Source organism: Neopelma chrysocephalum, unplaced genomic scaffold (genome assembly GCF_003984885.1).
Source record: "Neopelma chrysocephalum unplaced genomic scaffold, ASM398488v2 Primary Assembly neopelma1_97222, whole genome shotgun sequence".
Taxonomy (NCBI): domain Eukaryota; kingdom Metazoa; phylum Chordata; class Aves; order Passeriformes; family Pipridae; genus Neopelma; species Neopelma chrysocephalum.
This window is the reverse complement of record NW_020925863.1, coordinates 4,027,762-4,052,276: the sequence shown is the minus strand read 5'-3', so window position 1 is coordinate 4,052,276 and position 24,515 is coordinate 4,027,762. Positions and strand designations below refer to the sequence as shown.

The 24,515-nt window shown below is 38.6% G+C and overlaps 1 protein-coding gene across 3 annotated transcripts in view; it reads right to left on the bottom strand.

The window, feature by feature from the left end:
- Nucleotides 1-24,515, bottom strand: part of PLPPR5 (phospholipid phosphatase related 5) — a 153,112-nt gene that overhangs the window by 83,198 nt on the left and 45,399 nt on the right. For all 3 annotated transcript variants that reach the window (XR_003532313.1, XR_003532314.1, XM_027671830.1), the window contains exon 3: nt 16,920-16,994. Coding sequence is in view for 1 of the 3 variants with exons in the window: in XM_027671830.1 (XP_027527631.1) it covers nt 16,920-16,994 (75 nt within the window). In the remaining 2 variants the exon portion in view is untranslated. The remainder of the gene's footprint in view (nt 1-16,919; nt 16,995-24,515) is intronic.

Genomic DNA, 24,515 nt, shown 5'->3' with positions numbered 1-24,515 from the left:
GGGCAGGCGCGGCCCGGCCGCCGCTCCGGCACCGGCTCCAGCTCCAGCGCGGCCGCGGCTCGTGCGGGGGGGCGGGCGGAGCGCGGCGGCGACGGGGGGCGGCTCCGCTCCGCCCCGCCCCGGACCCGGGCCCGGCGGGGGGGAGCGGGGCGGGGGAGATCAATCTGGGAGTTCCCCGGCCCCGGGACGGCTCCTACGGCACAGCCCCGCGGCCGTGATTAGCAAGGGAACCCCTCCTACGGGGCGGGGGGCACCTGGGTCCCTCTCTACACCCACTCACACCTGTAGGACGGGCGTGCACGAGCAGAGCAGCTCCCGCAGGTGCTTGCCGGCCCGGCCCGCACCCGGCACGGAAGCACCGGGAAGCGGCCCCGACATGGCCAAGAGCCGCAGCTCGGACGGGGCCGGGCAGGCAAAGGGGTCGCCACTGTTCGCCGGAGCGGTAAAGGCCTCAACATGGAATCACAGAATCAGTTAGGTTGGAAAAGACCTCTGAGATCATCGAGTGCAACCTATGACCATGTCAGCTAGACCATGGCACTAAGTGCCGTGTCCAGCCTTTTTTTAAACACTGGCATGTACTGTGTGTGATTCTGTGACTCTGTGATTTTGCAAGAAAATAATTCTTAATTTTTTGCTCTGTGGTTTGCCAGACATTTTTATGTAAGCAGTTTTGGACATACTTTGTAATTATATATTAGCAACAGAGTCCATCATATATTTCAAAAATAGATGCTGTTAAAAAAAGCAACCCAACAACTTTATTTTATGTGCTTATATTAAAAAGCCTGTTAATGCATAAGACTAATCCTGAGCATAACTACTTGTTTGGATCATGAGGTATATGCAATACAACATTTGATTTTTATGATCAACTTGTGCTTCTGGCTCATTATTGGCAACAGTAGAAGTTTCCCACAGTCCCGCAACTACCCACTCTCACCTCCCAAGCCTTCCAAAACCAGGAATGGAAATACATACCCTTTTGTATATGGATACCCATGAAAGCAGTTAATACTCAAAGCTTTCATTTAAAAGCTATAAAGAAATTTGTAGCTGGCCATGAAGCTATCCTCGCCCAATTAACATCCTAGAGTAAAAGGAGAATCTGCTCTGGTGCTGGGAGAAATCATACAGATACAAACATAAAAGAGTTCTACTTAAAAATACATACATAGCACACACCCATACAATTTAGAATAGATGACTGTGCCCAAGGCCCGATTCATCCATGTGTGGGCTCTAGTTCGGATTCCCAAAGCCAACAGCTAAAAAGATAAAAAGTTACTTAAATGTACACACCCCACCCCAAATATTATAAGGATGTGAAACAGTCTTTAAATGGACACCTTAGCCATAAAGAGTCCACTTATCTTAGATAGGAAAGGCTGTTAAAAATAACAAATGAGATTTGATTGCTCTGTTTTATAATGTGTAATCATTCTCCTAGTGTTGTACTTCGGCTTTAACTGTTCATTTTCCTCCCCCTTCTAGAAAATGTTGTCCATATTCAGTGATGTTAGTCTCCGTGCATTTATTTTTAATCAGCCCTTGAAGAACACACTTTTCATGCCTGGATTCCACATCCAGTCTATTTTTATGTGTTCTTAACACACTTTCCAGAAGAATCTAAATCATGTCATTCGCATTGCTCTCACCAGGCTTAGCTGGATAGCTCCCTACCTTTACAGATTTTTCACAGCGAGACATGAGACATCTTGTGGTGAATTCTGCCTAGCACAAAGTTTATTTTCCCCATTACTTTAGAGCAGTCCAATACCCATTACCATACACTTAAAAATCTTAACCCTGGAAATTGCATACAGACACCTTCATTGTTAGGATATAAGGTCTGATCCAAAGACCAAAGTCAACAGCAGGACCGCAATAAGCACGAGACTCAGCTCTTCAGTTCTGTTTAAGTGGATGCCCCAGAGAAATGCTGGTGGCATATTTCTTTCAAAAATTGCCATTGGGGAAAATCAACCTTTTTCCAGAAACCAGCTAATAAAATAGCCCTGTATTTGGCTATTACAAACCAACTTCTGCTTATAGATATAACAATGGAGATACTGCATGTAGGAATTAGAGGACATAAATAGTCTTGTTTTTACAAAACAGTTGAAGCTACTATAAAAATCTCTAAAGGATTTTGGAAAGAATCTCTATAGCTAACTCCTTATTAAATAGCAAGGGGCTCAACAACTACAAAACTTTAAAGCAGAAGGTATCTAAAAACTTCAATGATTTTTTTTCTTTGAAAGCTCTCTAAATTTATGACTGTTTCTGGAAAATAATGATGAACTGTGTATTTATTTTTATATAGGTAAGATATGCTCTCGCACTGTCAACCTTTCTCAGCCCCTTCTTCCTCTTCTCCTATTTAGAAGATCTTTTTTCCTTAGAATAAGTCTAAAAGGCTTGGTTTATTGCAGCTAGTAAAGTTAAAATCTAGATTAGCTTCTGTCTAACTTGCACTAGTTGCACTTGATGCTTGCTATTGTTCTCTTCACAGAGGTCTACTGTTGTGATATATACCCTACTATTTGGTATAATAATGAAGGGTAGGAATTCATAGGTAAGGCAGGTCCAAGCTCCACAAGATGCTTGGAATATTACAAAAACAGATACTAATACCAAACATTGCTATATTTTAATACTCATAACCACATTCCCATTTTTGCAGAGGGGACTTTATAAGCATGGCCTGCACAACAGTGACTTCCCTTCATGAATATGTATTTAGCTGATCAAGTAAAACCAAAGATAATAATAATGGCCCATCTTCGCGAACGAAGATTTTGGGGAAAGGTCTTTTTACCTTTCCAGCCTGCGCAATGGATTTTTTAGGTGAGACACAGCATGCGCTGAACTGAGCCCACCCTTTAATCCTAAGGTTCATCTGCCGGGGCCAAGCAAGCTTAGACAATGGCAGTGAGGTCCTCAGGACGTAGGTTTGTTTAGAGTGTCCTTCTCATAGATGGATGGCCACACAGGGCTAACGACCTCCATCAGGCCAGGAGACCGGGGAATCGAACCCGTGGTCGCAGCAGTGAAAGTCCTGCACACTAACCACTAGGCCACCAGGGGTCTCAAAACCAAAGATAGCCTTTTATTATAAAGAGCATATTTATTGACTGCACAGTTGAATATGCAAACATGTATTAAATCAAACAAATAGAAGCATAAGAACACAATCCCCAGTGACTAATGCAACCCACTAAATATATTCTGCAACCACAGTGATATGCAAAGACAGCAGAATGGCAGAGAAAAGCCCAGAACCAACAATTTTTGTTTCAGAAGCCTATTTGTAAAATTATCAGCTGAAACTCGTATAACAGACAGACTTGTTTTGAAATTAACTTCCTTGGGAATAGTGCCACTGAGCTCAGAGCAGGAGTTCCCTTGATAGTCATCATAGATTTATCTTGGCCTCATCATTTGCTACCTAATTTTAAGTGAAATTCCAGCTCAGGAGACACAATGTACAGCAGATACAATAAGATACACTGTTTTGCAATACTTTGAAATCATGACTTTCATTACAGGAAGATATTTCCAATTCCAAACTGAATTCACTAACCTTTCTTGTGCTTATATCACCACCTCTTATAGTATTTTCAGATTATAAGACACTGCTATGTCAAATGGCAGTAAAGAAACAGAGGCAACCCAACAAAACCATCTCAATTGGAAGAAAATAAGAATTGATATCAAATCATCCCACTGTTTTTATCTTTCTGTTTACTTCTTTCATGCTTTATCTGAGTGTCAGCAGCTGGAAGCCCCCTGACTGTTTCCCTGTTACATCTCCACACTACTACACTAACCCAGCCATTTCTGAGAGGAATATTGAATCTATTTTGATGGCACATTAGCAGGGAAGAGACAGAATCAACTAAAATCTCTACAGATATTGTTAAGAGATAACTAAAAGGATATTCTAATTGATTAATTAAATTGTTCAACAATATGCAGTAATATAAGTCCTAAAGCCCAGGACATTTACTGCTAAAATTTATGTTTGTAGGACCATCATAACGCAAGACAAAAATAATTTCCTAGCAGTTGGAACAGAATCAGCACAGAATCAGAAATGGGGGCTTGCCCTGAACACTTGCAGTAGGATTCAAACAAGTTATGCACCAAATATAAGCTTTTCATATGGTCTTAGTAGTAGTTCACAGAGAGAGACAACTCCATTAGGTGACTAAGCTCTACTACATTAGGGCAGGATGAATCATCTTCTGAAAATGTCATTCACTACATCTTAAGAAGCACCAGCCTCTGATGATACCACTTGCAATGATACAATGATACAATGACACAAGCTTTGATGACTAGCTTAGACTAGCACCCTTCTTTTAAAGGGCTCTAGTGAGATGTGATCTATTTTAAGTTTCACTTAAACACAAATAAACTAGCTCTAAAATAGGAATTATACTTTCCAAGAGTCAGAGGGGAAAAAAATGTCAAATTAGTAGCAGTATAAGCATTAATATTGTATTTGTATTGCAGTATTACATAGAGCTGGACCCCCTTTCCATAGAAGACAACGTTTTGCCCCAGTAAGCTTGGGCACCTCTAGGATGCAGTGCAAGTATATGAGAGAGTGAGCAGATGGAGATGAAATAAATGAGGAGGAGGACAAGGCAACAATGAAATGATTGAGTTTGATATAATGAGTAGCAGTCACAGCACATTAGTTGACTAGTCAGTGTTTACATCAATAATACACTTAATCTTCTTAAAACTGCTTGCTGTATTCAAATTAAGAAGTATTATTGTATGCAAGTTCTTCACAGGTTATAACAAAAACTTGGGATGCCAGAGGGACACCATGTGCCTAAGGCCTGTACTTCCTGAGAATTAAAACCCACATTAGCATATCTACCACTATACTGTCATAATAAAAAAATACAGACACAGTTTTGTCAATGGGAAATGACATGAAACACTGGTACTTGAAAGCTCAAATAATTATTATTTAATCTTACCTAAGAAAAACTTGGGAAAAAGCCTACCACTTAGAAAATTACTACTGCACCTATGAAGTTATTTTCATTGATAGACACATTTTTGGTAATTGCAATGCTATACAGACTGTAAACGTGGCAATCTTTGGCATAACTGGCTCAATAGAAATCATATGACTAACCTCAGAATGCTGGAATAAATTGCTTATCTCGTTCACACAGAATTCTTACAATTTTTTTTGATGAAAGAAACCCCCTTTCCAAGGTAATCAAAGATACCTTGAAAGATTGATGCAGCAGTAGCTGCATAAGCAGAGCACTTGCCTATTCATGGTGCAGTAGTCAAGTGGGAAAAAAAATAATCACTCAGACCTACCTTGTGTAGGACACTATGTACTCATACAGCCAATTTTGTATATAATCCAAAATTAGTTCAGACATTTTACAATGCATGAAGGTTTTACAGACCAATTCTAAAACTCTCTTTACATGTTACTGAATTATCTTCAGTCATTTGAATATGGCAGTTTTCTGCATTGTAATCGGCATTCTCTTTTGTACCTTTTTATTACAAATAGTGAGCCTAATTAAGATAATTTATTTGCTAAAGATTCTGTGTAGTCATTAAGGGGATACGCTTAAAGTAAATGATTGCCCACTCCTCAAGGTTCTATGTTATCAATATAAAACTTTCATCAATCTGAAACCCCAGAAGAATGAAGGAAGGAAATGGTGAGCTCATCAAGCCACCTTTCCTTATGCTCTCACCCCCATCCCCCAGTTTAGCTGCCTATAGGAACTGGACCCTAGCAGTCCTTAGTGCTTTTACAGACACTATAGACACATTGCTCAAGGATCTGTGAACAAGAGCTGAAGTTACCAGAGGGATGGAGATAAACTTCTGTTTTAACCGAATGAGACCTTTCCATTTGCAGGAAAACTTGTGTGAAAAATCAATGCCAGTCTACTTGCAGGACAGCTGTTTTAGTGACTAGAGTTGCTGGTCTCTGCCTGGATGAAGCCACCCTCTCATTTTTAAATTCCACCCTTAAACAGAAGTATGACTACTTTTTATCTCTGTGTACTTAGCATCATTATCTTTTGCTAATTCCATTACTAGGGAATAAAATATCCTGAGATATAGAGGAGGGGAAAGGTAAAATGTCCAGAAGTGTGTAAAGAAATGAGACTTTGGCATGGGACCCTGCATGGAATTGTGAGGTCTCCCTTTCATTCTGATGATTCCTCAATTCAGGGGCAGCTGAGTAGTAAAACTTGCAGAATTATCTCTTACCTTAACCAAGCTTAACCCTTAGCAATTGTACCACAAACAGGTAAGGTATACAAGACTCCACTTTCAATCACAAATCTGTACATAAGATTAAATTTACCCACTTACTAACTTTCTATCAAAAGGGAAAGACAAATAGGCTAACAAAATAAATTATGCACCAAAATCACTGCATACTTCCAGCTCTGGTTGTAGTTAATGTATGCAGCTCATCCTGGCAGGAGTCCAACACTTCCTCTGTAGCAGTTTCTGCTGGGTCAGCTCACACACAGTAGTGCAGTAGAACTACTTGTGTTCTTACAAATTATACCAGACATTTCTCATTAGCATTACACCTGAAACCCCATTCCCAAATTGGATATTATCCATTGCTTCATAAGATTACAATGAAAAGCATAGAAAGAGCAAGTTTAGGATACCTTTAGGCAGTGGTTCAATGGAGAAAAGGAAAGAAAAACAAGCCCACAGAATTTAGCAAACAGAATTACAAACAGTATCCATTGCTACCAGGTAATCATTCAAGAAAGGTAGAGGTAGAGTTCATAATTTTCTTAGATCACTTCGAAAATTTTAAATATTAAAAATAGACTTTAAAAAGTCCATTTCATAATACTTATCATCCAGACCCAGCTCTTCAATACCCTGATGTAGCCCTCAGCATTCACGATCCACAGAGCTACAAGGAATACTTGTATCACACATTTCTCTTTGTCACCAAGACATTCATGCTTTCACACACATCTCTTCTCTGAAAAATTCCCTTTTTCATGAGGTTGCAGCAAAGACAGAAAACTCAAGAAAGAAGAAAATTTAAGTGACAAAAGGTAGTCAGCTACAAAGACACAAAGCATTTGTACAGCCCCAGGATACCGCCACGAATGACACCATCACCAGACCAGTGAGGACACACCTCACAGGAATTTCCTACTCTGGTTTGTTTCATAAAGTTCCACTTTCCATGCCCACTGCAGGACAGATGCCTCTGCACTTTGAGAAGCCCCCACCTTCTGCAGAACACTGCCTCTACACTATCCATTTTGGCTACAAGACTAAGCTCAAAGCAGGACTAAAAAGACAACCTTTGTTTTAAGGCATTAGGCCTGCTCACACTGAAGTATGTGTGTTTCTCCAAATGACTGTATTCCTACAAAACAATTGTTGCAGGAAGCATCCACTTCCATCAATCATTATTCAGATAGTTTCCTCCTATCAAGGTATCTCTACCCTTGGAGATATATTCAAAACTTCACTTACAAGGCTCTGAGGAATCTGACCTAAAAGTGAAGTTACCCCTGTTCTGAACCTAAAATTTTCTCTGATTCTGTGAATTGCATTTGATTTACTCCAGCCCAGAGATTTTCTCTCTTTAGTCTTAATGGTTACAATCCATTCTAATGGTGATTCACTGCAATTATTGTAATTCACTTGATTATGGTAATTCATATCTAAAAATAAAATCATGTTTCCTCTAAATTGGTGCATTGATACAAAGTGAAATTTCCCATCCACTTACCTACACTGGTAGCAACAAAGATATCTCTTAATTTTCCCCTTTCTAAAGGGACAATACTATATATATATATATATTTATATTTATGCTTTAATAAGGCACTACATAAAACCTGTTACAGAATTGTCTCTTAAAAAATAATCTTAGAGACTACACCTTTGAGTTGGTCATCATTTCTCATCACAATTACCTTCCAGGCAAAAACTATACTGTCAAGGATTAGCAGGAGACTCATGAAGGCAGCAAGGAAGGAAGTAACTTAAACATTGAAAACTCACTTCTGGGAGACATAGCAACAGCCTTTGCTGCTTTGAGAAGTGAAGCCTGAACTGAAAGTAGCAGCTGGAAAACTGAAGAGCCAGGGTAATAGTAAAATAATAAGTAAACCAGATTTTGAAGATTCTTTGTGGTAACATGGCACCATGAATTATTAATAACCAAGGCTTTTAAGCTCTGCTAAATTAACTTACTTGAGATTGCTTCTCATTTCAAAATATTCTGTGTTTAACAAATTGCTAGACTAAAGAATAAGAAATTTATTTGCTTATAATATGACTGTCACTAAGATAATAGGGGACACTGTCAAATTATTATGTAATAAAATATATGCTTGTTTGGTTAATACACAACTCTTTACTTTGATCACTGCTTCTGAAAATTCTTACTCATTCAATGCCTTATTCATCCAGCTGGCCAGCTTAACTACAGGCAACGGACTGTACTAAAAGAAAGAAGTGGCAAGTGATCATGTGGGAAAAAATTATTAGAAAAGGAAACGTGGGGAGTGACAGATTTGTGCAATGGTACGTTTATAAAGTTGGCAAGAACATCAGAAGTTGAAATTACAGGTTTCTTTTGGGAAAATGCAGTAAGTGGGGGATTCTGCAGGCTCCTGCCAGAGCAAAGGGATTAAAAGGTAGCAGCTCAACAACTCGTCCAGGCAGTTAGTACACAGATGTGACAGCAGGACGGTATGAAGAGATCTGATTATGCAGAGGCAGCCTGGCTCTTCATAGGCCTGGCAGGTGGTAAAGAGGTAAAGAAGGCTGAATCACTGGGACAGAACCAAGGAATATGAAATACCTTCTGGATTCATTTTAGGACAAGATTAATTGACACCTGCCAGAACTAAGGTTCATATCTCTTTTCTGTTATGACTGCCTACTGACTACTTTTATGGCCTTAAGGCATCATGCAGTTTTTACACTTCTCATATTGCCAGAAACTATCGTTTTTAGAAGCATATAAGGCTCACTTCCTTTGAAGTGACTGCTATGTGGTAAACCTGTAAATGCAGTACAACTAGCTCAGAAATAGAGAGACGTTAAAATATTATTAGTGTTTGGTCTTTCCTCCCCTCTCTCACATAAGAATTCTGCTGATTTATAGAAATTAAAATCAGTAGGAGACCTGAATACAAAATATAAAGGCTGGAAAATCATTTTCTCACTAAGCCAGCCCAAAAATTAACCTTTGGGAAATGGAGTGGACAATTGCTAAAAAGATACAACTATCTTAGGACATATAATTTTTATGGCATTAACCTTTTCTTCATAGAGCAATGTCAATATCCAACATGCTGATTACTGCTTCTACAATAACTAGGACAGCATCCAAATTGGATTTAAGCAAATTATTTAGCTTATTAGGCATCCTAATGTCCAGTATTTAATTCCATTAGGAACATTTAAAATTTCATCTAGCAAAAAAAGAAAAAAAAAAAAAGGAAGAAATGAAAAGTCATCCCACAGAAATGGGAACAATATCAGATTTGTCCTAGACGATCTTGACATTAGTTACACAGCCCAAGTCAACAGTAAGTTAGGGAAAAACCATGTATGATGTATTATGTCTTACTTTTAACAATGCGTATCATCCAGACAGTTTTAATCATGCACTTTTAATATCTCAACTGTCTTACAATAATGTTGCAACTAGCAACTGCAGAAACAAGGATAACATAAACAGGGAAGCAGAGCAGATTTTGTCATAGAATCTTCCACAAAGATCGAAAAAAAATCTTGAAAGGAGAAATTTTCATTGCTGTTGATACACAGCAATTTAATCCTACACCAGTAGCTATATCTCAATAGTTTTATACAATTAATAGATACTTCTACATAATCCTTTCATTTCAGTTTCCAAGAAAAAGATCACTACTGTGGGTGTTTTAAAGAACTACAGAGTAATAAAACTTATAAACTAGTTGGGAGAGTTACACTATACAAATTCTTAGAAAAGACATCCACTGTCTAAAAATATCCCTACACATACTAAAAATATCCCACAGAAAAAGGAAAGTTCAACTACATGTTCATATCCAACAGGTACAGAACTCACAATGCCCTCCCTTCTAGGAGAGCCAGCAGGAGTGGTAAACCACAATGCATTCACTGGATACCAGAATTTTTTTTCTCCCTGCATTTCTCATGGTCAGGGCTGAAAAAGTCATTTCATTACAGAGAAGAGCAAAAAGCCTGGGAACCTCTTCAGACTTCAAGACAAGTCCAGAAAAAAAATCATTCATTGATTAGTTTCCCTCAGAATATAGCTCCCTTGGATCCTACTGTCCTTGGCATCTTCCTGCCTTCTTGTGCTTTGATCTATTTCTTACAAGTAAAACAGGCATTATGAAAAGCAGGGGAAACAGCACCCACTTCATGTGACCATCGCTGTCAGTCCCAGCAGGTGAGGATGAACAAAGAGGGGGAGGTGGCTCATTTCTGCATTGCCCGGGGTGACTGGCACCACTCGTACACACAGCACATTTAGGTGCATCTGGTTCTCTACTATACAAGTCTTAAACAATTACCTGCTACAGTGCAAATGCTTATTAGAGTGTTACTGGTTTATGAGAGCTAAGCTCAGAAATCGCTTGGGAAGATTACATTACTAATAAAGAACATTTATTGAATTACTATGCTTTCTCCATTTCAAAAAGCAGCTGCTTTCCAATGCTTGCTTTGTCAGTAGAAGACATTAAAAAGTTTCATTAGCACAGTTAGTGCTTTTCATCAGCATCAGTTCATTCTCTCTCAGTTGCATGGCTTTCAGTGAATGATTAATATTGAAATCCTCTTCTCTCTGAATGTTAATCATCCTGTTAGATATGGTTGGAAGTTTAATTTTTCAGGGCATTGTCAAATAAAACATGTTGCTGGTTTTGAAAGTTAAATACTATACAGATAGCCAGAGCCCCCACTGTTTCTAACAGAGGACTATTCCTGACTAGCAATGACAGATCTTTATTATATACATTTTTCATTGTAAATTATTACTAAAATGAGTAACAGAAATTAGCAACTGAAAAGAATTGTGAATTAATTACTTTCATGTAAGGTAATTCAATCCAAAAGTTACTTAAGTGAACAGCACAGTAAATGTAGGCTTATCAATATATGGCAATAACTTTCACAAAGCTCAGAATCTCAGTTGGCAAACTTTGCTATTTTCACAAAGAAAAAGAAGAATCTATTGGAATGGGAAATTTGCATGCAGTTTTCCTCCATGCTCTTTGTTAGACAATTGATACATCAAACTCAGCAAGATTTTAAAAGGATCAATAATTTTTTTTTCTGTTTTTGTAATGGGGTTAGAAACAGTCAGTCATGAGAATTGCTCTGTAAGATGATCTCTATGACATCCTGGACAAATTTGACAACAAAGACAGGCTAAGCAATTCCCTTCCTAGTTCAAAACTCATGCATTTTCCTAAAGCAACTTATTTGTGCCACCTCTTAGGATTGTATTTTTATCTGAAGTCATAAACCATGAGTAGTTAATGGCATGCAAGATCAGAAAAAACAAGCTTTCTCCCCTCAGACTCCAAGAAATATGCAGGATAGTCAAAAGTATATTTTCCCTAAGTCAAAATGCGCCAAAGGGCTACTTTGAATTGAAGGAACAACGGCAAAGACAGCCAAAGTCACTGAAAGCTATGGAGTAGGGTTTTCAGCTATAGTTTATTTATTTATGAATTTAGTTTTCCTATTAAATCTCTGTATAACTATTCTGTTTCCAGTATCACCGCAAGTTCATACAACTGCAGTCCAATCACTCACAAACAACTAGTTTTGGCATCTATGCTAAATGCCTTACCCAGTTTTTAAGACTGTTGATAAGCTACTTAGATACTGGAAACAGAAAAAAAAAAGTGGAGAAGAAAATGGAAGGCTGAGAAAATTATACAAAAGAGAGATTATAAATAATGTCCTTCTTAGGCAGAAAATAAATCCTTAGAACCCAAAGGGTAAAGGAGAAACTAAGATTGACCTCCTGCTGTTGAATCAGCTCTGAATTGTCTGAGTCATCTTGATTCTCAGCTATAAAAAAGCTCGCAATTCAATGGAGAATAAATTGCATAAGGAGCTCTGCAGAGTGCATAACCAAGACAGAGAGAAATATCAGCCAGGGTCTCCTGAGAAGCATAAAAAAAAGATATTGTTGTATTGTTATAAAACATATCCCAGAAAAAACTCTAAAAAGGACAAAGCCTATCGGTGTAGTTAAGCACAGTTCAGAGCACAGCTCTATGCTAAGTCAGAAGTCCCTTGCACATTAAAGTAATTTTTTGGTAGATAGGTAGGTAGATAGGTAATTGATGAACATAATTCTGAGGTATCTGAAGTACACAGAAGACAATATTCTCACAGGTACATGTATTAAAGCATCTGCTCACTGTCGGAGTTAATAATAGTCTAATTCCAAAAGTTTGTGACAGGTGAAAGAGTTATACCTGCTGTAGAAATTCTAGTGTGTATATTTATATGCAAAAGTGGAAAAAAAAGAAAAGAGAAACCCAGAAAAACTCCAATAATGTAGATTGTTTAAATTACTAAATGATAGTAATACACTTGGTTAATTTAGTATGAGAATGCCTAAGCCTAAAATTGAAAAAGTGTGAAAGATTAGCAAAAGTTTGCACCTGGTGATACTAAGAAGTTACAAGATTAGACCATTAGATTTAGGGTAGTTAAGACTGAGTCCAGCAGGCAGTTAGACTGCCTTGTCCCAAGTATTTCCCCTAAAGAGAGAGAGCAAATGTTACCTCACAGTTGTTACCTGGACATCTGTTTTCAGCACACATGTTATAAAAAATACTTCACTTATCAACAAATAGTTAAAACATCTCATAGAAAGCAGAAATAAATCAGGGTTTGCATAACAATGGACCAGGTAGGGAAAACTCAGGTCAAAGGAAAATTGAACAATACCTTTGGACAATAATTGGCCTTTGGAATCTAAATTTATGGTCTGTCATAACAGCTGCATGAATTGGTACTGCTGGATAAACTAACTTAAGATATTTTATGGATTTGAGGAGGTAAATCTCAAAATCTGATGCTTACATTAACTTCTTTAAAGAAAAAGGTACTATTAAAACAATAAATAAACAAGTGCAGCAACATGCCATTAGAATTCAATGTCTGATACAGAAGACAGGTATAAAGGAGGCTGCATAAATGATGCCTTGAACCAGCAGAAGCTCTTAACAGCAATAGCACGTAACAGATGTCTGCACAGTTCAGGTTCTGCCATGCAGATTCATGTTTAAGCTTGCAAAGTCTTGCAGAATTTACATTTTTTTCCTCCAGCTTGAATAAAGATGTGAACTTCTAGTTCTATCCACTAGGATCAACAGATTAAGAGGTTCATCTCTTTGAATTAGACTAATGAAAGTATCTGAAACAGATGACAGAACACCCAGGTGCATCTTTTCTATTATTTGTGAATTGAATAGGACAGAAATGTTTGGAAACATTGACAGTAGTAGTTCATAAGACTGTTCAGTAGAGAAAAGCTGACATTCTGATAGGTATAAAGCTTAGTATCACGAGAAGAATCAGGTATACAGAGACCCTGCTTCTCTTATCAATGAAAGTTTCTGTACATCTTATTAGATGATTTCTCTCTCAAAGTTAGAAATTAATTAGGAAAAAAAATCACTAGTGTAAAAAAGGGCAAGAGCACAGAAACTAGATCTACCTGTTCTGTGCTTAGCAGCGTTGAGCCTATGCTTGGGAGCAAGCTCTAAAAAGTGCGGAAAACCTTATTCTGCCTTATTGCAAGAGAGAAACTACTCTTAGTATTCCTCTAATGTAAATAACTCTGATCCCTGCAGTTTCTTTTACTCCTAACCTGCAGGCTGTTCATGAAAAAGTAATATTTTTCTAAAGAGCATGAAATAGAAACTGACTAACATGTATGTAAGTAATCCTTGCTGTAACTTCCAACAAGCACATTCACATCTCTTTCCTGGGCTAAGGTACTTACTGACCATCTTTCCCAGCTTTCACAGTGCTGCCCCTGCTTAGCTCCCAGTCAGGAGTGCCAGGCCGAGCCTTGGCTGAGGGCTAAGCCTCTGTTTAACCACTGCTGTAGAGCTCAGGAGAAAGTGCTGCCAGGACATCAGTGGCATGGGGAGCTCAGACACACTTCTCTGAGAAGCAAGTTAGGACTTGTGTACAGTCCCTGTATCCCATTTATACCTGCTCAAATACTCTAATAGTTAAGACAATAAAGGCTAACAGATCTCCAGGAAAGCAGATTTTTACTGTGTTCCATGCAAAATAAATTCTTGAAATACAGGCTGAAAAAGCCACACACTTAGTAGCCACTTAGTACTGTGCCTCTGCAAATAAACAGTTTCTCTGACAGATAGCCCAGTCCTATAAACTTTGCAGGCACATCAGGTCACTCCAGGCAATCACCACCGAGTGACCACTACTGCCACTGGCACCTCATGGCTGCCTTTTAACAGTAGGGAGGACTTGGTCTTGTGGCTCTATGTCTGCACATACTTGAACCCAAACCTGGTACCTTCTTTTGCTCACAAGCTGCAGTTCAAGTGTAAGCACAATTGTTGGCTAATCATGCTTTTTATGTATGTGAGCTGACTAATTTCTTCTGCTAGAGAAGTGAGGAACATATAACAAGGCTTTTAGAGGACAGCTGAGAAAGCTCACAGATCTTTTAATCACCCAAATACCTAAAATCAGGTGCTCAAATATTGCATACTTCTCTTATCCAGTTGCTTTAAAAAAAGAATTAAAAATGATACAACATTTGAAACACCTTTTAATCCTGAAATTATGTGACAGAAATAATGCCAGACAATGAAGCAATTTTTAATCCACATGGAAATAACTTCCAAAATGTGCTGATAAAAAACCCCCACCTTAATTTATTTAAAAGGCAAAGAAGAAAGACTCCATGGAGGATTAAAATTTCTTCAGAAAAGGTCACTTAAGTCATAATGTTTAGACCATAAAAAACTTTTGCTTAACATGCTGCTATTTTCTCTCTCAATTTATGACATCCCCCACTCTCCATTGATCAGATAATTCTGAATGTATCACAGAAGGATCTATGCATCCCACAGGAACAAAAGCACTGGTTTCCCAGCGCTAGTATGAGGTAAGGAGATAGGTACCAAGACACAGAGTCTAGGAACGAGATTCACAGGGGAATCTTAAAGCTCCTTAAGTTTTACTTCTGAAGTCCAATACCAAGCACCACTGAAACCCCCAGAACAACTGCTACTAAACAGATTGCCTGAAATCCAGGAATAACAATGCCCAATTGCCTCTGCACTAAGGCCCAAGTGGCACACTCAATACGGTGCATGAAGTCTGTGGCTGAGCAGAAAATTGAATGCAAATCCCCCACTCTCCCTCAGCCTAAGAAATGTTTATCTGAAGATGTTCTACTTTGATCTGCAGTCCACAGAATCCAGTGACACCAGTGTGCACATGTAAGTCAGGAAAGATTGTGCTGAAAATACAGCTTAATCGTCTCCCTCAGGCTCCCTCATACCAAGTCAGCTGGCAACCCTGGAAGAACCATCAGGATTTTTCATTATAATTAGCACGCATTAAAAGATAAGCAAAATGGTGCTGGATTTTTTTCATGATCCAAATGTTTTAGATGTAGAAATGCTTTAAGAGAAATGAGAACAAAGCCTCTGCCAATATAAATGGGTACAACTACCTTAAACAGAATTGCCAGCGTAAAACATGTCCTATGAAGAGTTCCATTCTCATGCACACCAATATTTTATTGGGTTCTGCAACATATATATCGTTATATAATAATATATTTGTTGCAATATAGTTTGGTCCAAGCTTGCATCTAGCTGGAAATGGGACAATTCCACACCACAGGCCTTGCATGACTGCAAGGTAACACACACTTAACGGCTAGCATAAGTTTTACTGCAGGTACTAAGAGGCTGTGTCTGCCAGCCCCACACACTCCAGTGCAATGAGTGTGCCCCGGCCACACCCAGCTAGTCTGTGCAGTATCCTTATCCATACCCCTAGGGATCTAATCCTAGGTTAGCACAAACAGCAGGGGTATAATCATAACAACCAGGCACTCCAGAATCCCTGCAGGTGGCAAGTTCTGCTGAGTTCATGGTGGGGCTGAAGTGAGCCACCGTAAAGGCAGACCAGACAGAAACAACTAAACCCAACTACATCTGTGCTGTGCTGCAGCTCCAGCTCCACTGCAGGGCAGACATAATGGGGTTGACTTCTGCTACAAACGTGATCTACAAACATCAGAGTAAAGAAAATTAATTGTTAATAGAACCTCAGTAAGAAGTGTCAAAAATAGAAGAAAAAGAAACACAAACTGTTTTAGATGGTGCTTAAGTTACTCAACGTGCATTATCCCAAAATGTTCCTAACAGACACTGAACAACCTTGAACAAAGCCTTGAACTTCAGTTCCATTGCTCCCTTACTTTATAATTAAAATAATGATACTTACTCTCAAATGTAAGGTGGTTTAAGAATGAAAAGAATTCTAGACTCATGGACTATTGTTATCAAGATTTAATTACCAATATTTATATGGGTCCACCTGAGAGGTACTTCGCTCCCCTGGATTCTGGCACTTTAGAACATCACCATCACTTAAAATGAAATTGAAGGCATATGGACTCCATTCCCTCTCATGAAAAATTGGAGAAAAAAAGTACAGTATAGGGAAGGAATTTTATTCACAGCTGCCAAGATCACCAACTGCAGAGAGCATATCATGTTGAGATAAACATAAACATGCTGGTAGCTGTTGAGAGCATTTTCTTAAAAAAATATACTCAAGGATTTAGCAATGTATCTACAGTATTTTCTTACCTCAACTAATATTGAGCATGGCAACATCATGTGGTTTCTCTGAGACTGATGCCCACGATTTGAAATCATGTTCACCTGTGAAGGAAACAAAGTATATTGTGTCCATCTATAAGAAGCTATCCTTGTTTATAATGTGCCCACAGCAAACTAGAAAAGGCCTGCTTAAAACACAGGTTTGTACCAAAATAAGGAATGACGAGCATTACAACAGAGAACTGTTCACGTGCATTCCTTTATTCCAGTATGAAAGAGCTTCAAGCTAATTTAGATGTTACTATTTTGTTAAATTGATTAGAGTCACTTTTGTTCCAAATAGCAGTATCTATAAAAAGATTTTTACTTAAAATTGTATTAAACATATCCCTGAATACTTCAACAAAACAAATCCTTTATCTCTTTTCTGCAGAGCTTTTCTAATTCTATTGACTTCAAAGAAACTTTAGCATGTTCTTAAAGTTTATACTAGAGGACTTTGCTGAAGAGGCATTAGTTGAAGGCTTAAAAATGTTCAAAACTTAAATATTAATCTACCAGGCTTCTGCAGAAGCAAGGGAACACAGGACTAAATGGAACTGCCAAGTCGTGAAGTCGTGTCTTGCAGTTTCAATACAGTAGATCTTTAGTTCTGAAGGATCCACAAATTATTTATTCTCAACACTGCAGCTACAAAAAAACTTTCCTAATCCCTTACAAAAAAGTTAAGATCTGTTGTTAAAAATAAAACAAATCCAAAAAAGCAATAATTGCCTGAAAGAAAAACCTGCCCTACTAATCTTTGCCATAGGAAAAGTAGAGCAGAAAACAAAGTACTCTGGATGTAATGATACTACGAATCAGTCCATGACTGATATAATAAATTGACTAAAATCTCTAGAGAAGCTAGAATCTTCAAGAATTAGAAAACTTCTAAATGCTGGGTAGTCCCTCTAGATTGCTCTCCTCTTCCTTAAAAACACCCCACAAAACCAACAACCACTACTGCTCTGATTACTTCATTTTTAAAACTCTACTTGTAAAAGCTTCCCTCTAGGCTCTTCCTAAAAGGTACTGAAATAGTCCATTAGCTGTCTTCTTTTTTTCTCAGCTGTTCTCCTCACTGTTCTTCATTTATGTCTCACCATTCTCTCATTTTTTATATGCTCTCTCCTTTGAGTCTCCTGTGTTCTCCCTCCAGTTTCTCTTTATCCTTTTCACATACTCCCTTTTAATTCAGTTTCTTGCATGTAGCACATCTTTCAGCATCTTGTATCTCCTTCTCTCTCTCTTCCGTGGCCTCCCAAATTCAGCTTTGATTCACTTTCCTCCTCTGATGCTTTACTAAGCTGCAGCTGACTCTTCTCTTTCTCCCTCCCATGCCCTGCCTATGAATGTGCATATTTTATACGAGGCTTGGGGCTGAAAAGTCCAGGAGGCAGCACACTACAGAGAAGAGAAAGCAGATGCTTCCAAGCAATATCAGAAAAACAAACTCTGCTCTGTGTGTGCAGCCCAGCTCCCAGCAATGCACCAAGCATCTCTGATGCTCTGCTCCCCCCGTGAAGGTGGCTGGGGCAGCCTGACACTGTGCCTCCCTCCCCTGATGAGTGAGTCAGTAGTGATGTGGAGGCAGAGGTGTTGCTCTGTTCTATGAGACTTATGCATACACCAGCTGGGGTCTCCCTGGGAGCTGGGGGTTTTTTTGCTGTGACCCTGTGACTCTGGGCATTTTTAGCCCAGTCATTGTTGCTATAAAACACAGCAGCAGTTATCTGCATTCAGCTTGTGTTTATCCAAAGCACTAAACAAAAAAGCACTTCATAAGGAAGCAAGTATGGCATATGTTCTTGAAATCTCTCTCAGATCATTAGAGGCCGAACTTTTTTATCAAGCAAATAGAAAAGGTTGCTCTGCTGTTGATCAATTACTTGTATGCATACAAGGCCAAACTCTGCAGTTCATATTCCATTCAAATCCTCACTCAGGCAAGAGTCCCAGAGACTCCTTGACACTCCATTATACAGTTACATAATATAACCATTAATAATGCATATGGAGATGTGCATGCACAGCTACTGCACAGTGGGACTATAGGCTCAGTTCATTAAGGAGACATCAACATAGCAGTTACTTATTATTTAATGAGTGCTAACAATACATTGAAGAAAAGGGAACCAGCTCTGAGCATTAAGAACCAATATGTGGCTCCTCTGCAGCTATTACCTCAAGAACAAAAAGGGCCCAAAATTCATTGTCTCCAACATGGCATCAAAGGAGTGACATGTTCTTGTTAATTTTGTCTAAGTACTGCAGATGTGTGTCTGCAAATGTCCAAAGCTTTCAATGCACTGAAATTGGGATGAACTCTAGAGCCTGAGATGTGTGCCAGAATTTTTCTTTCAGTAGCATGGAGATGGGCACTGTTTGGAGCCTGGAACACTCTTTACATGGAATAAACACATCTGATATGTGAAATTGCCTCTCTAGAGGTTGCTGCTATGAGTTTGGAGGAAGATGAGTGAGCCTGAATGAGGCATCAAGAAGCCATCTGTGAGAGAATGGCTGAAATGCTACGAGCATCCCTATAAATATCTCCTGTTAAAGGACTAGTTCTGTTTTAGTGATATGAAGTCTTTTTATGTAACTAGTAACTAGGCAGCCTATGAAACAGTTTCTCTGGCAGTACCACCCTGTATGCATTAGGCAGTCTGCCTCCCTCCAGCTGCAGTTCTGGGGGTATGCCTAACAACAACCTACAGGATCCCTCTCCAGACAAGCCTACCTCTGCTGCATGGCATCACCAATCTGCCTCACTGCTAGACTAGGGTGTTGTGTTCACATCTGTGCTGTTTTGGGAAGAAAGCTGGCAAGCACACACCTCCAGGAGGAGCTCTGGACAAGAGCATTTTCCCTTAGCAGCAGCACTCCCCTGCAGTTCTGAACGCGGCAGGTCAGGAGCCAGAGGTGAATTTCACAATTAGCACTGTAGGCTGAACATCCACAGTTTATACAGTTGTTGCAAGTCTGCTCTCAAGGTTTCTGATCACATTTGGATCAAAATCCATTCAGTTTATATCTCTCCTCAATATGAGAGAACTGCATTCATGTTTCTAGGGTGGGTTTTTCATAGAATCATTAAGGTTGGAAGAGACCTGTAAGACAATCAAGGCCAACTGTCATCCCAGCCCTATCACTGTAACCCCTAAACCACCAACTCTTAGCTGCTGTGTAAAGGGGGGAGAAATTTGGCAGCAAGACCATGGCCAAAACAGCAGAAAGTTTTTACAAAAAAGCAGTTACTGCTCTGTATATTTCCTAAAAATCAATTCTATTGACAGTTTCTAGGCATATCTGCTGACCCAGGTACTTCAGGTTCACAAGGAGACCTCCTCTTAAGATGTGACATCAGCAGTGAACTCTGGGAAACTCTAACCAACTTTCAGTGTAAAAAAGTAAGATGCCTAGAGTTTAATAACTTCCAATGTTACTCAGAAACAGAAGAGGAAACACTCGGGCTTACAGCTTGAATATGACTTCAAAGGATTTATTTAATACCATATTTCTGCCACAGCCAGAAAAAGAACTCAAATATCCTTAGTTCTGAAACGGAGTCCCCTAATCTCACTATTTTGCCACATCTATTATCCACAGTTGCCATTCTTATGTTTGTCTTTCAGCATTTTTGGTGAAAGCCAGTGTGTTATACATGCCAGCAGATTTAAGACACTACTGTAACATTCCAAAATGTCTGTTCCATCACAGGTTTCCCTATAACTTGGAGTTTATCTAAAAATACAAATGGCATCTTCTATGTCACTTGTCTCTTTCCATTTATGGGTGAAGTTCCCCTATACTAATGAAAAAATACTTACCAATAAGCAGGAGATGTAAGATGCACTCTGAACTAAAAAAAAAAAAAAAATCTACTAAAATGCATATAGAGCTCACTAGAACTATCAGTAGCTCTTAAACTCTCCAGTGTGGTAAAAATGTAGTGGCTTGCAGAAGGTAGACAGAGCATGTGTCTGTTCTGTCAATAAAACAGGAAAATAAGGTCACTGTGCTATGAAGAAAATCTTCATGGTAGGAAGCCATTTTTATGTGCCAAATCTATACAGTCTTCATAGAGGTAATGGAGAAGAGAAAAGATGATGAAATTTTAATGACAAGAAAGAGAAATATAAATTCTGTAAGAATAGGTTGCTATCAGCTGAGAGACACATGAGAGAAGAACAGTTGTGAACTACCCTGATGAGAGCAGGAAATGGTACACTTGGCTGCTTTTGCTACCTGAAAATTCATGAGTGCCACTAACTGGTGAACCTTAGTAATGAACTCAGATGCTCTTTCCCTCTGAAGCCCAGAGCAGTTACTTGCTTTGCCACTTCCTCCAAATAACCTTCCACCTCACAGTGTATTGATCCATAGCCGACAAGGTCCCTGTAACATCTGCCAGGCTGTCAGTGATTGTCAATGGACAGCAACATCTATGTCAAGTGTAAATGAAATGTGGGGGAGAATGTTACCGGAAGATTGGAGGCAGTGCAATAGATTTCAACACAATATTTTCCCTAGTGATTCCCATATATGTTGCACAAATGTCTTGTTTCTTCATTCTTTGCTGACCTTCTGATGGGTGTTTCATTTGTGACAATACTGGGAGCTAAATTGTGCTTTCCTGTCTCGAAATTAGATAAAATGAGTTTTTCAAAAGCTGTTTAACAATTGAAAGAGTATTGAGTGACAATCTTATTACCATAAAAGATGAAAGCTATAAACCAGAGAAACTATATCCCTCTCTTTCTTAGGTTACTCATTATCTGCAGATTAACATTAAGAGGACCTGGAAGCCTGTCAAACACCAAATCAAAAGCTCCCACAGGAGTTTAGATAGTAAAAAGTGTTATCAGTAAGAAGAGGATTCATGGGATTATATTTGTAGTGACAGGATTAAGTTTTGCCCAACAAGCCACAGTATCAGAAGTAACAAGGTCATTTTTCTTTTAAGAAGATGAGGGAAGAATGCACTTGTTTTGCAAGCAGGCAAATTAATATGGGATTAACCAATAAAAGAATTCCATAAAATTACTCCATTTGTGAAATCAAGGTGAATCTTAATCCTGTAGTTTTGTACTTAAAGAAAAGACCCCACTGGAGTGAAGGAGCAAAATCCTGGTGCTGACATGAAATCCCATCAACCACAAATGTGACAATGACCCTCCACCATAATAGCAGGAAGCCCTTGCCACTCAGAAGGCATCTACACAGACACCTTCCCACAGTGAGGCAGCTAACTGTGGGAATCTCTGCAGAGATTCACTAGAATAGTTAGTGCAGTGTAACCGTCTGGAATAATGTAGATCTTGGAATGGCTTATTGTCTTCATTTTGCTCTCTGTTTCAGAATCAAAATATTTTAATATGTGGAATGTTTTAAAAAGCAAGTCTTAATCTGCAGCTTGCCCTCCGGTCAGGAATGGATTTACCAGACAAGGCAAAATCAGCTGCAGCATTCTCTGTATTATCAACAACCAGTGAGGTATGAATGACATGGGCCGTGCGATGGGGTAATGACATTGCACTTGTTCTAAACCCAGTGGAACCAATTCTTGAATCCTAAAAGTTTTGAACAAGTAATTCACAAATAAAACATGGAAATTTAAAGGGGTTTGTTTCAATTACACACTGATGACACTAAAATTAATGCTGCCAAGAGTCCCTCACAGTCACAGTTGGGAGTGCTGTGGAGGCGGTGGGTGAGTCAAGCTTGACTGATGTATCCATGATTGTACCTACATGTGAGAAGCATCTTTCGTCTCACAATTCATTGCCTCACTCAGTGCTCTGTTGCATATTTAGAGTCACTGCAGTACTTTCTGGCCAACCACACTTTCTGTATTCTTTTCCAGTTAGTGTATTCCTTATCTGAACTCTGGGTCTGATCAATCCAACAGTGGATGTAGAGTTGGCCCACTGCGAGCAATGGACATTAGCGTCATATAGCGTCATCTGGAATCAGCTGTGAGACAGCTGCTGATAAAACTTATCCAGCTGATTAATGTACTTTCTCTGTGCCTCATTAACAGTATTAGAACAAAATTATAGCAGAGTAAGTGAAGTTACACTGTGGTTTCTTCAAATTTGTTCAGTATTGACATTTCTGTCCTGATTTTTTAAATTCTCTTAATTGCAATATGTTTAAATTTTGAGTAATGTTGATTAGTTTTAAGTAGGTATAAATATCACATATTATTGTTTCTGTTACAAGGATCAATTCCATCCTGTATTAATTAAAATTAAAAGTTAGTCCACATGCCAGCCTGTGAAATGTACTATTTCTAAATATTTTTTCCAGAAAAAATCAATTGCACTAGTGTTCACCAAAAGTACAATAAAGCAGCATAAGTCACCACAATCACATGTATATCAAAACTAATTTGTATTTAAGAATAGCTGCATCTCAAGTTGTCTTGAACTGCTGATCTGCAGAATTACTGATGGGGTTTTTTGGGAAGCTGAGCTGAGTACACTGTAATGGTTTTCTTCCCAGACTTTAGCTGCTGCTTTTCTTTCAACTGTATCTTAAAATATATTGAGTACTTTCCTCATGTGACTATCTAATCAAATTCTGCATGGCCAAACAGATGGCAGCGGGTATAATTCTTCTTTTCCAAAATCAAAATGGTGCACAATGTCATCGGTATGAGAGTCTCTATGACACTGCAGCATAATGATGTATCAATTATTTCTCATCGAGAAAAATTTGATGTAGGCTAGCATATATTAATCTCTACATGCTATTTCTTTAGATTCCACTTATTTGTTCTATTTCCTTCAGGCCAAATAAACTCGGCTCATGTAAGACTAAAACCTGCCATTATTTCTGATGAAATAAAATTCACTGACAGTCCTCAACTTCTGCATAAGACCTAATTTGTGCATAATAATATGTGTAAAAAGCCACAATTGAACTTCAAAGAACTTAAGCATGATAATCATCTTTGTACTTCATTAAAACAGCAATGACTTAAAATTTTACTGCATAGTTGTAAAGTTCCCAGTCAGCTTATGGAAATTTTTTTTCTTCTTCCTAATCTCTGTTCACTTAAAAAAAATAAATCACAGTAAATATCCTAAAGGAAAAAAAAAAGAAAGAAAGAATATTTTTTTTTTCACAAGGGAAATTTAAGTAAAGACCAGTAAGTGAAGGTATATGAGTCGGTGAGCTGTGTACTGGGCCTGCCTGGATACCAAAATACTGCCTATACACTGCCTACCAAAGTACATAGGCTGAATTGTTCAGACTCCTCAAACAAATGTACAGTGAAATAGGACCTCTATGTTGTATTTGCATTTTTTAGTGATAAATTATGTACTTCTTATTCAGGCATTTGGGATACCTCACAAAGGGTGGGTGCAGACTGCTAGATTTGCTATCTACAAAACAAGAGTATGTTCACAAGAGTATATAGCCGTACTATAACTTAAGGCCAAGTAAACACAAAAAATAATCTCAACATGCATTTGTGCTTTGGATCTATCCATGAAAGATTCATTGTCTAAATATGTCATTGCAGCCAGTGATTCAGAAGTAGAACACTTCCATCTGGCAACAGATGGT